General features: G+C 44.9%; 2 protein-coding genes across 2 annotated transcripts; both read left to right on the top strand.

Moving 5' to 3' along the window:
* Positions 1 to 4,402: 4,402 nt before the first annotated feature.
* Positions 4,403 to 6,013, top strand: LOC146623952 (ribosomal biogenesis protein LAS1L-like). The gene has a single exon (XM_085363543.1). The coding sequence runs from the start codon at positions 4,403 to 4,405 to the stop codon at positions 6,011 to 6,013; it is 1,611 nt and encodes a 536-aa protein (XP_085219669.1).
* Positions 6,014 to 9,327: 3,314 nt separating this feature from the next.
* On the top strand, positions 9,328 to 12,240 carry LOC146623951 (fatty acid synthase-like). Its single transcript, XM_085364865.1, has 5 exons — positions 9,328 to 9,472; positions 10,149 to 10,360; positions 10,491 to 10,589; positions 11,652 to 11,903; positions 12,031 to 12,240. The coding sequence occupies exons 1-5, from the start codon at positions 9,328 to 9,330 to the stop codon at positions 12,166 to 12,168; spliced, it is 846 nt and encodes a 281-aa protein (XP_085220991.1). The 3' UTR covers positions 12,169 to 12,240.
* Positions 12,241 to 12,690: the final 450 nt, after the last annotated feature.

Raw genomic sequence — 12,690 nt, 5'->3', positions numbered from 1 at the left:
CGTGGCGCACACAAATTAACCTGCTCCAAAATGACCCCAGCATGTCCCCGCTGCAAATATCCAGAAAGATCCATGAGAGCCTGCTCCCACCAGCAGCTGATATAGTTAAAATGTGTGACTCACAGGTGCTATAGCGTACGGCCACAGCTTCACTCTGAGCTCCATCTCCATAGAGTGCAGACAGTGATATCTGATACTCCTTAAGACACAGGACAACAGTTTATTGAGATATTGTATTTTTTATTTCATAATATGTACTCCAACAACTCAATAGTTCTTCCCCACCTGCCTCAGGTCGCCTCCAACCTTTTTAAAAAAAACAAGCGCATCCATGCTCACAGGTGTACACATGGGTGATCACACCCACAAACTACACCCTTTTTGGCTCCTACCTCAAAGCACACTGTGTTCTGTTGATCTTATGTGCTGCACAATAATGTTTAATATTTAGTATTTACTGTCATATTCCCATATATCATTGTGATGCTGTTTATTCTATTACTCTTGTTCTCTTCTGCTTGTTTTCTTTTTTCTTTCTCAGCAGGTGATCCAGGTGATCGATATATGCATTTTTTATTTCTTTTTTTTTTCTGCTCATTCTATTGGTTTTTGTTTTTTGCCCTTCTCCCCCGTCCCTCTTCTCAGCTGTTTCTCTTTCCCTCTTTCTTTCTCCCCTTCTTTCCCCCAGTCAAGTCTGTCCCGTATTCAGCAAGTGAAAATAAAATAAACAATAAAAGGTGAATCAAATGGACCATTACGGCAAGGCTGGGATGGTCAATTTGGTAAAGTAAATCCGTTGGGCATCTTTCTTTGCCTTTAGACAACAATTCTGATGGCAAAAGAGCCAAACGGGACAGGCAAAAAAAAAAGAAAAAAAGAAAAAAAGAAGTGGCTTTAGATCTGACTCTTACAGACAGGCATGCATGTCTCAGGGTGATTACACACTAACACATTGTGATTAATCACACACATTTGTATACATTTTATTAACAAGATTAAAAAAAAAACACTATACAAAATGTGTTTTTGTGACAGGCCGCTAGTAACAAAGTGCTTAAAGATTTCAAATTGGTTCTTTCCCAAGTTTTCTGTTATGTGTACACATATTCCTTGAATTAGGTGCTTTTTAATTCTCCAATAATGGTCAGTGCAAAGTGTTTACACAAACAAACAAACAAACAAACAAACAAACAAACAAACAAACAAGTGTTTACACAAACAAACAAACAAACAACATTACTCAGAAAATGGTCAGGTACAAGAACTGGATTAAAAAGGATTGGAAAAAACAGATAATGTCCAATGAAATACTTCAGCGTGTGGCTCATGACTTTTGCACAGTACTGTAAATGTTATTAATAATGAAAGATATAAAGATGTAGCTTTCCCATTTTTAAAAAATTCCCATACACATTATTCTTTTCTTCTAGTGAAGGTGCCTCCTCCTTCAGACCTTAGGATAACTAATTTCTCAGACAGTGACATCACGGTGCGCTGGGAAGCTGCAGATGATGATGATGTTTCTTACCTCATTAAGTGGATCTCCCTAAGTGGAGGCGACCTGAGGCAGGTGGGGAAGAACTATTGAGTTGTTGGAGTACATATTATGAAATAAAAAATACAATATCTCAATAAACTGTTGTCCTGTGTCTTAAGGAGTATCAGATATCACTGTCTGCACTCTATGGAGATGGAGCTCAGAGTGAAGCTGTGGCCGTACGCTATAGCACCTGTGAGTCACACATTTTAACTATATCAGCTGCTGGTGGGAGCAGGCTCTCATGGATCTTTCTGGATATTTGCAGCGGGGACATGCTGGGGTCATTTTGGAGCAGGTTAATTTGTGTGCGCCACGTGTCATAATCAGTTTTGTTGTTAGGTCTGGGAACCTTACCGGAGAAGGTACGGAGTCTAACCTGGGACTGGATGTGTTTGACATCTTGCCTTCGTATGATATGCTCTACCACGACCTTCTGAATGTCAGGTGGATTCAAATCACTTACTGAAAGGGACGCACAGGCTTAAGCAGACAAAGAAGGAAATCGGGTAAACCTGAGGACAAATCTAAGAGAACAGAAAAAGGAAAGGAAACTTAGCTTAGAACCATGCAGCGCTACAGGAGACGGCAGCACTGCAGAGGTGAGGACCGGCACCTGTTTGAAAGAGACAAATGCACACAAACACACACAACAACGAACGAGAAACAAACACAGAGAGAGGAAAAAGTGGTTATACAGAACTTGAGGACATTACCTACATGTAACTATCTAAATAATTATAAGTTTGTTGTGTTTTCTTTAACAATGTCAGAAGGAGAGAGGCACTGAGGCACATATGTTTTGGGCAAAAACATTTTTTAATATTAAAATACGAACATTTGTAGCAAACAATTGACAAATTAGCCATTCCAATGCAAAACTTTCTCTGCCTGTTAAAAAAAGAAGATAATCTTCTCACAAACTGGTGTTTGATTTTGAAACAGGAAAAAAGTGGAGAAACAACTGAAAAGACTAATATTTGAATAAAACCTGAAAGCAAGTAAATACTTTCTATGCTGCCTTATGGTAAACTTTGGTAATATTGATAAAGAACAACACTGGCTGATGATGAAATACATTCAGCTGGCATGGTGACACTGCCAGTATAACCTGCAGGGCTGGACTGGGACAGAAAATCGGGCATTTTGACTACAGACCGACCCACCAGGTATTAAAGCCATAAAGCCTTTGAATGAAAACAAACCCTGTTGTGACAGTGATGTACAGTCTTTTTGGTATATGTATGATTTCTATACATTTTACGTCAGATAAAAACTTTGGTTGTAAGATTTAGATAATTATTTAATAAAAGCTAGATATTTTAAATGAGAATAGGAAAGAAAAGTATTTCTTTGTGCCCCCTTTCCCTGTTAATGCCCTACCTGGCCCCCTGGCAAAACTTTGCTAGACCCGCCCCTGCACAGTTACCAGCTGTCAGCTACATAAAAAAGGATCCTGGTGGGTGGTCTTCACGTTTCCCTCTCACCAGATATCCAAACCGACATCATGACCAGCAGCTTTACAGCTGTGGCTCCAGCAAACATCAGCTGATACTAGAAATTAATATTAAATAAATTCTAACAACAGCCGATCAAGCTTAAACGTGCTGCTGTTGTTTAGCGCGACATCTGCTGGTTTCGTCTTTCTGGCGCAAAGTGGGCGATAAACAAACAAGAGAGAAAAGCCGATCAGCTGATCATCGATCAGTTTCATGATTGAAGTAGCAACAGGAGAGGGAGGATGAGAGAAGAGGCAGCTGTGCAGCGTAAAGACAGAATAAATCCAGCTTTGTGTCTTTTTCCATTCTAGCTGAAGTTCGGGACAAACTGCGTCTCTTCTCAGCTCAATACGAAACGTGTAATATTTTCTCTGATTGAGGGACCATTCCATTTTTTTAAGGAGCCGTTGGCAACTCTACTAACTAACCTTATGAATAAAATAAAGTTCACTATCAGTAACATCATAGCAACCGAACAGCTGTATAAAAACTCCAAGCTGGCTAGAATGCAGTATGAGTTATTGCAACTGACAGTAAAAAGTCAGCACAACGAAAATAAACTCCACCTAAACTTAGTTCATATCTGACCCAGATAGACTGCAGGTCATAACTTCTTACCTGAAGTTCAGTTCACCTGACACTCGGACTGGCGGCTGCCTCGGGGCTCTCCTCCTGCCTCCCCTTCCCTCATCCACCTGCTGCCTCTGTGGAAGCCCCGCCATAGCCACCACCAAACAACGGAGTTATTTCTACACATCGACCTGCATCTGGCCAATCCACCACCTCTCATTGTTCATGCCCTTACAAAAATAAATAAAAAAGTTTCCTGCAGTGACGTCTTTCGTGCTTGGCTCTCCTACCTTTGCTAACGTGATGCACATAGCGCAGAAGCCGATGCTGCATTCACTTACACTCGGATATCTGAGCGTCACCGTGAAAACATAATCGGACATTTGATATTTGATTGAATTTTATTGTTTTGCCTTTGGGGTGGCACCTGGGGTGGCCAGTCTGGTTGGGGGGGTGGCCTGTGCCCCCCCAGGCCACCCCGCTGGACACGCCATTGACCATAGCCAAAGAAAGCTCGTTTATGACCAGCATCATGTAAATAAGCGCTCTGTAGAACCATCGCTCCATCCTCCAATCCAGCAGGTGGCGTCAGCGTGCCCGCAGGGTGAACGTCAGCCACAAACGAAGCCGAAGAAAACGTTAGCGTCATTTCCTGGTTGCTGTGCGACAAGCAACTGTAAAACTCGAAGCTCTGAACGCGGTCCTCTGTCATATAAATCTGCGAGTGGTCTCTGCGTGAGGCGAGCGGCTTTTCCCGGTGAGTGAGAGATTGAGCGTGAGGTCCGGAGCGCGCACAATGAATAAAAAGGGCTCTGAGAAAACACGCCATGTGGTAGCCTGGCTTAACAAAGCGGAGTGGGATCAGGTTCGGGACTACCTTTACTCGATGGACTCCTCTCTGCAGAGGTTTGCGTTAGAGAGGATATCGGCTTGGAGGGCCAGGTACGCTAATAGTTTTCCCGTGGCCGTGGACTGCACAGCAGACCTCGTGCGCTGCCAGGTGCGGGACCGGTCCGGACAGCTTACCGGAGATGACTTGACCCTGATGTACGGGACGGCCCTGGTAAGATTTGTTAATCTTATCACGGATCGCCAGCAGGGGAGAAAGGCCCGGCCGCTGAGGCAACTGGCTGGAAACTTGAACATCCCCGAGTGGGTGGTGGATCTGAGGCACGAAATCATGCATGGGACTCTTCCTTCTTTGAAATGGTGCCGAAAGGGATGTAAGGTGGCCCTGGAGTGGCTCCAGCAGGAGTTTTGGTCCAGACAGCTGGGAGGAGGCCCCGATGAGCAGCTCGTTGCCAGGCAGAAAGAAGTGGATGCCTGCAGAAACGCTCGGGAGCTGCTGATCTCTTTTCAGAAGGACCAGTACCAAGCTTTTGATGATGGGTCTCCTGAAGACAAGGGGAAGAGCTTGTGGCAGGCCCCCTTAGCAGACATGAGTTCGTTGCTGGGTGAGATCAAGCAGTTTGCACTGGGGTCCAGGGAGCTGTTGATTGATGTGCTGCTGGAAGACGGTTTTCTTGTTCCTACCATGGAGCAGCTGGAAGCATTAGGCTGTGCAACATCTGACAGTGCCAGTCCCACTGAGCCCAGAGTCCCACAAACCTTCCTGCGCTTTTGGCTGCCCCTGCTAAAGATGCTTAACTCTTCGTCTTTCATTCACCTCTTCCTGGAGAAGCTCTTTGTGGAACTGAAGCTGCTCAGCAAAGAGCCCAACGGTCACAGGTGTTTCTATATTTCTGCATGGATTTCAGAAGTCTTCCTCTGCAACAACAACAAAATTGAATATCATTTTGAGACAAGGTTGCAGAAGAAAGCCAGAATGAAGGACAGGATTTTCATCGACCGCATCAAGCTGAGGTGGCAGCAGCTTCTCTCTGCATGTCTGGATGCCCCCTGCATCAGCACACCTCACCTGATCCAGCTAGTCCTGGATGACATGGAGCATCCCCCCCCTCAGGAAACCAGAGAGAAGCTGTTCCAGCTCTGCTCCATCTACACACAGACAGAGCGCTCAGAGGCCAGCACATCTCTGCAGCAGCAGCAGCCCATATATACTGTGAGTATGCTGCTGGACCAGATGCAACACTCCTCACCGATGGACTCGGAGAGAAGTGAGGAGCGCAAATGGGCAGACGTGCAGGCTGAAAGAGCACTTGCCCTCAGAGGTTCTCCGTGGCAGGTGTGCACTGATAATGTCACATGGAAGAACTATACCCTTGGTAAAGTTCCTGGACAGTCGGACGACCCGTCGGGCCTCATGGTGGACAATTATTCGATAATGACTGTGTTTGACCAGCCAGTGGAGCTGGAGAGCAGCGCGACACGTAGCAGCATCCCCGGGGCCTCGGCTCCAGCCCCGCCAGCTGAGGGCCTCCTCTGGAGCAACAGCGAGCTCAACTAACTGAAATGTGGACTGAAGCTTTTTTAAGTTACTTGTGTTGTTTTTGTTACTTGTGTTATTTTTTGTTTTATGTTAAGCACAAGATTGTTGTTGTTGTTGTCATTCCAGCCTCCGCTGACTCTTGTTGTGCTAGAAGCAGTTTTGAAGCAAAAATACAATATTCAGAAGACAAAATGTTGTGGAATTTTAACCATGAGCACAGTGCAGGTTCAGCAGTTGTGATTGTTTCTGTCCAGTCGAGCTCGTTAACTAAACATGTTGGCAGAAGCAGAAATAAAACTTTCAGAAGACAAAATGTTCTGATTTAAAGAAGGACCAAAGGAAGGAAAGCATAGGTTTTGATTAAGTCTGATAAACTAGAATTATAATTTATTGTTACATTAAAAGGAGCAAAATGAAATAAAAAGGCTATATCAAAAACAGGTTATAACATAGGAAATGTGAGGTTTTAAAATGAAGTTAGTGTCAGCGTTTTAAGAGAGTGGTAAAATGATGAGTAACGTTGAAGAATATATATAAATACAAGTCTATAAGTCAAGAACATAATTAGGATAAGGCTTTTGATTAAAGAGTCCCAACTATGATAAGTTAGGGAGATGCAGGAAAAGGTGTTTTGTTTCCTTTGCAGAAGATCTCGGCGACCACAGGGGGTGAGGATCCTGGAGGCCCGAGGCCGGATGGACCACAAGAGAGGGTCAGAGCGAGGACACAATGTATTGCGACCTCTGGTGTACCAGAGGTCGAGAGAGGGAGTGTGGAGCAGGGAAATTATTTTACTGCTATTGTTAAATAATCGTCATCGTCACCATTGCATTAATAATATAATCTGCAGCATTGATATTGCATTCAGAGGTTTAAACAGTGTGTGTCTTTCAGAAAGACTAAGTTGCAGAAAGTTTGCATTAATGAAAGCAGAGTCTAAGTTATTCTGAGGAGCAGGTTAGACGAGGCTATTTGATGAGCCTCTGGTCTGGTGGAAGGTCAGAAGTGCAACGGGTGAGATGAGAGAGCATTTGAGGACGACATATACACACACACACTTAGTTAGAGAGAATCATTTATAGGTGAGAGGTTAGTTATGTTTACTCGCAACTGTGAAAGAGGAACAGTTTCTTGTTGTCTCGGCAAGAAAGAGGAAATACCTGGTGTGAATACGTATGAATGGACGGTGACTGGACGGACGAACTGAACTAAGGTTGGACCAACTGGACACTGAGGTAAAGACTGGACTAAGGCTAAGCACATGACTGATGACTGTTCTGTTTTAAGTTCATTTTCATGACATAGATTGGATCATGAGTGGGGAAAACTGAGCATTTTTAGTTTTGTACATTATTTTGACACATGAAATGTGTCAAAATAAAGGGGGGATTTAAGGTTTAAGTTGAAATGGGTTTAGGATCATTTTAGGACTTTTGGGGTGTTTGATGATTTAGATATGGTAAAACTGAGGCAGACATTGTTATTTTCATGTTTAAGTTGAAGGATTAAAATGAACTGAATCCTGGTTAGAAGATAAACTCTTTACACACATAAAGAGCATTTAGATTAGGGCTGAACGATATATCGCATTTGCGATAATATCGCGACATGATCAAGTGCAATTTTCTAACCGCAAAGGCTGCGATTATACTGCGATTATATTATACAATTCATGGGCAGTATATTCACAGCTGAAACCAGATATTTACATACACTTTAGGGAAAAAACATAAAAACATTTTTTTTTTCTGTTAAACATCAATTTAGAGTGAACTTGCAACTAGAAGATCACTGGCTGCTCTCTGCCCAGCATGGAGGTCACTGCAAACTCTCGGTACCTCAGCAGAGCTGGCAATATCATCAAGGACTACTCTCACCCCAGCAACCAACTGTTTGAACTATTACCGTCAGGCCGACGGTACAGGTCACATAAAACCAGGACAAACAGATTCAGGGATAGCTTCTTTCCCAGAGCTATCACCGTAGTAAATAAGAACAAATACAATTGAACCTATTCCATACCGTCACTGTCATTATATTATGCTGCTATTCATACTGTCATTATATTAATGCTGCTATCCTGTATATATTGTACAAACTATTGTTTGAGTACTTACGATTGTTTTTTTGTACTTTTTATATTTTACATTTATATTTATTATTGAAACTTGCACCAAGGGAGTGGCACTCCAATTTCGTTGTACTCTGTACAATGACAATAAAGGCTATTCTAACTTGTTTTGTTTTAGATAAATAAATATTGAAATATCTTTTGAATTAGTTAAATGTCAGAATATAGAGAGAGAGCTGTCTATTATTTATCACTTTCATCAAATTTAGGAGTACATATACACTAAGTTTATTGTTAATTAAGAAGAAAACTGCAGATGATTGCATTCTGATCTTAAGCAGCCTCTGATAGGTTAGTAGAGTCGGATTTTTTAGTAGAGTCCTCTGTCCTCTGCTGGATGTGTTGGAGAACACTTTCAGCCCTCTGAGGACTGCATACCACTGCCTGAGCCAAGCCAATGTGCCACTAAGCTCCAGCCAGTGTCCACACTGCCAGAGGTCTCCACACATGCTGGTTCGGTGTCTGTCTCCGCTGAAGGGTCAGAGGAACCCGTTTGAGCTGTCTGTCTCGGCTGGAGGGCCCAAGGGGCCCATTCAGCCACCTGTCTATGCTGAAGGGTCAGAGACCTGTTCGGCCTCCTGTCTCCTTTATAGTCGAAAAAGATGTGCTCCTGGTGCACTGGCCATTGCTGCTACTCAAATCGAGCGTGGACCTGGACCTCCAGCAGGCCCCGGGGACCTACGTCACACCTTGCTCTTGTCTCCCTTACAGCTGAAAAAGGTCCATGCTTGTGCCCTGGCCCTTCTGAAATTCCCTCTCCATTTAGCCGAGGCAGTGAGTCGGCCTCCTGTCTCCCTTACGGTCGAAAAAGATGTGCTCCTGGGCGCACTGGCCCTGCTGCTACTCACATCGGGCATGGCCCTTGCCCTCCAGCAGGCCCCGGGGACCCACATCCTCCCCTGCTCTACTCCCCCACTAGCTTCTTCTCCTGCAGTTACCCTCCACCACATATCCAGCACATATCCAGCTAACCCTAACCCACTACAATTCGTCCTGATTGTAGCACAAGTGGAACCAATAAGCAGGATTCATTGGCAAGCAGACAACCAGTTCCAACTACTGGGAAGAACCAGTGCGATGCATTTTGTGGTACGCGTCGTGGTAGCTCCTGCTAGGATTTAGGACAGACCTGAGGCTGATGAGAAGGATCTGGGTGTTGCAGGGCCGTCCTGGCTGACACGGCGCTGCGTGAAGCTCTGGGATGCTGCCTCTGGACTGGCACACTGGGGTGGTGGTTCCCCTGTTTAAAGACTTAGACCTGAGCGTGTGCTCCAACTGTCACACTCCTCAGCCTCCTCTATGCCAGGGTGTGTCTGTCAGTCAGGCCTCTGATTCAGGAGGAAGCAGTTTGTGTCCTGGTCATGATCACTGGAGCAGCTTGTTATCCTCTCGACTGCAGGGTCCGTGGGAGTTTGCACAACCAGTCTACATGTGGTTTGTGAGGCTTCTACTTTTGTAGGATCTTCATCTTACAGTACAAAGAGCCTTTGCTGCAGCTGTTGTTGTGTTTTGGCGCCTCATGGATAACTTTTCATGTCATTTGAGTTTCAGGCTTGTTGGTGTTGCTGAGCTGTGTGCATCGTCTGCGTGGGTTTGTCAGCATAATGGGGCTCATATTAAAATGACTTTACAGTCACAGAGAAAAACTTTAAAACACAAAATCAACACTTTGAACCATCGTGGAAACTACGTGTCCTTACTTGTCATCAAATGATGAGTGTGCGTCCTCACCAGGTGTCACAATCATGTGTATCAAAACGTGTGTAACTGTTAAACAGCAAAATGTGTTAAAGCTGAAAGTCTGACTGTTCAAAGGTGAAACTACAAACACTTGTACATATACAGCTCCCTCCATAATGGCCTGAGGAAAACCAAAGACCTGATGTGATTTCATGTTTTCTTTGTTTCACAGTTTAAAAGTTTGTGGTTCTGTTCTCAGACCTTTGTCACTCACATGTTGTGCATCAGCTGTTTATGTCACTGTGCAGCCAAACTAACTCCCCTCATGTGTTTCCTTTGCAGCTGCTCCTCTGGATAGCATTGAGTCCCTGGCTGCCTACTACGTGAGCTGCGTCAGGCAGGTGCAGCCGGACGGCCCGTACAGAGTCGCTGGATATTCTTCTGGTGCCTGTGTAGCATTTGAAATGTGCTCTCAGCTGCAGACCCAGAATCAGCCTGTGGAGTTCCTGTTTCTCTTTGATGGCTCACATTCATATGTGGCAGCGTACACACAGGTCAGAGAAACACTCGCGCATCTTTATTTCATGTATATGCTGTATAGCGTGTGTGATGTTGGTTTTGAAGGATGAGCTCTGGTCACATGATCTGCATGTGAACAGGTTTAACTGTGTTTTTGATTTGCAGAGCTACAGAGCCAAGCTAACACCCGGCAACGAGTCTGAGGCTGAGACTGAAGCCTTGTGTGCCTTCATCCAGCAGTTCACTGGCATTGAATACAACAAGGTATACTGTCTCTGACCCACAGGTTCACACACAAGTATTCCTTTATGTGGCATCAGCGTTAAAGGCCACACAACCTGAGCTTTTGCCTCACGGCGCCTGTAAGGTAAAGATGGTGACTGTAACACAGTCTGGAGCTGCTGTTCCAGCACAGTCTGTGTGTGGTGCAGGTTTGACTCAACAATGATGTGATGTTTGGAGCTGTTATGGAGACTAAAGTAAAACATGCGGTTAAATCAAACCTTCGTACAGTTTCTCACTGAAAGCTGACATTTGTAACTCCTGAATATCAAAACATCTTCATTTTGCATTTTCATATACATAAGATCTGTGATGTTCATTAATTATGTGTCACTTACTTTTCTGAAAACAACAATATGTCACGGTGCGGCATGGCACACCGTGGAAGGAGTGGGGAAGGAGGACCCAGGCGCGGTGCTCTACGTATAGACAGTGTTTATTTACAGAGGGTGATATCAAACAACAATAAATCCCCGTGTTTCTCCCCAGACTCCCGTGTCGTGTCCTCCAAGTGCTCTCTGCTCCCGTGCCTGCACTCCCGGTGCTCGCTGCTCCTTAAGCCTTCCACGCTCCTCCTGCGGGAAACAATAGCGGCAGCAGTCAGGACACTGAACAATGGCAGGCATACACTACACGACCAAAACCTAAACTGGGTAACTAACGTGGAGTCCCAAGCAATGATCCCGCGTCAGTGGGCGCTCCAAGACTCTCTTAAGTAGCTCCCCCGACGAGGCCTGATCAGCAGCAGGTGTGTGGCTTCGGGTGTGGCCAGTCCCCTTGCAGGGCCACACCCTCCAGGCCTGACGCCGCCTATAAACAAGTGCTCAGCCACCCACACACACACACACACACACACATATACACAAGCACAGGGAAGGGGGAGCAACACCAAAATACACAACAATAATAATAATAATAATAATAATACATGACTGCTCAGGGATCCTGGGTCGCCCAGTCCCAGGACCCTGACACAATATCTCCGCGAGCACGCGGTAACGTTTGCTATGAACTTACAGTCGTCTCCATGGTTACATCCTACAGCTTTTGGAGACTCTGCTCCCGCTGTCAGACCTGAATGCACGCGTCAGTGTGGCCGTGGACCTAATCACCTCCGCTCACAAGGACATCGACCGAGACTCACTGCACTTTGCAGCCTCCGCCTTCTACTACAAGCTAAAGGCTGCTGATGCATATGTACCTACTGCAAAATACCACGGCAGCGTGAAGCTGCTGCGCGCCGAAACCAGCAGCGAATATGAGCAAAACCTGGGAGCTGACTATAAGCTCAGCGAGGTACCGATGCACATTTACATCAGTCTGTAGTACTTATCTTCACTGTGCGTGTGTGCGCTTGTGTGTGTTTCTATAAACTCTGTCTGAGCCTTCCAATGTTCAAACTGTGTACTGCGTCTTTCTTCAGGTCTGTGATGGCGAGGTGTCGGTCCACGTCATCAAGGGAGATCACCACACTTTCCTAGAAGGCGCGGGGGCGGAGTCTATCAAGAACATCATTCATAACTCGCTGGCTGAGCGAGCTGTCAAACCAAGGGAGGGTTAAACATCCACCGTCTCTTCACCCTAATTCCTCAGCTTTCCCCAAACTAGACTGTAAATGTGTCGTTATAGGAAGTGTTTGCACTGCTTATGTTTACACGCTACTGTTATCCTAATATCCCAAATGTTAATGGTTAGTGAACCAGTCGACATCCCATCATCTCACAGCTCCATCGATTCCAACTGCAAGTTTTGTTTTTTGTTGCCATATGTTGTTGTTTGCAGAAGTTCATCCCACAACAAAATAACGTGGTTAAAAAATTAATGTAACAAAGTAACAAACACTGACACATTGATTGAATCCTGAATTACATAACATCACTCAAATTGGTGTTTCTGCTCATGCAGACATCAGTAGACAGGCAAACGCGCTGCGACCAGCCTGATGAGCGACTGTGGAGGGAGGGCTGACCCTGCAGCCGTGTTTCTGCACACTAACTACTCGTAACACAAGTTGGAGGCATTTCTTTATTTTGTGATATTTGTTTACTTTTCAGTCATGTGACCACACAGTCATCAGTTACAG

This window comes from Diplotaxodon limnothrissa, linkage group LG10, assembly GCF_057381915.1.
Source record: "Diplotaxodon limnothrissa isolate DT_005_m linkage group LG10, D_limnothrissa_male_GT1.1, whole genome shotgun sequence".
Classification (NCBI taxonomy): Eukaryota; Metazoa; Chordata; class Actinopteri; order Cichliformes; family Cichlidae; genus Diplotaxodon; species Diplotaxodon limnothrissa.
This window is presented reverse-complemented; position numbering and strand designations above follow the sequence as displayed.

What these genes read in the sequence shown, in the direction of transcription:
- LOC146623952 (XM_085363543.1), top strand. Translation starts at nt 4,403, where the DNA reads ATGAATAAAAAGGGCTCTGAGAAAACACGCCATGTGGTAGCCTGGCTT.
- LOC146623951 (XM_085364865.1), top strand. Translation starts at nt 9,328, where the DNA reads ATGCTGCCTCTGGACTGGCACACTGGGGTGGTGGTTCCCCTGTTTAAA. An exon ending in ATGTGGCAGCGTACACACAG is followed by an intron (nt 10,361 to 10,490) that starts GTCAGAGAAACA and finishes TTTGATTTGCAG; the next exon opens with AGCTACAGAGCCAAGCTAAC. An exon ending in CTGACTATAAGCTCAGCGAG is followed by an intron (nt 11,904 to 12,030) that starts GTACCGATGCAC and finishes GTCTTTCTTCAG; the next exon opens with GTCTGTGATGGCGAGGTGTC.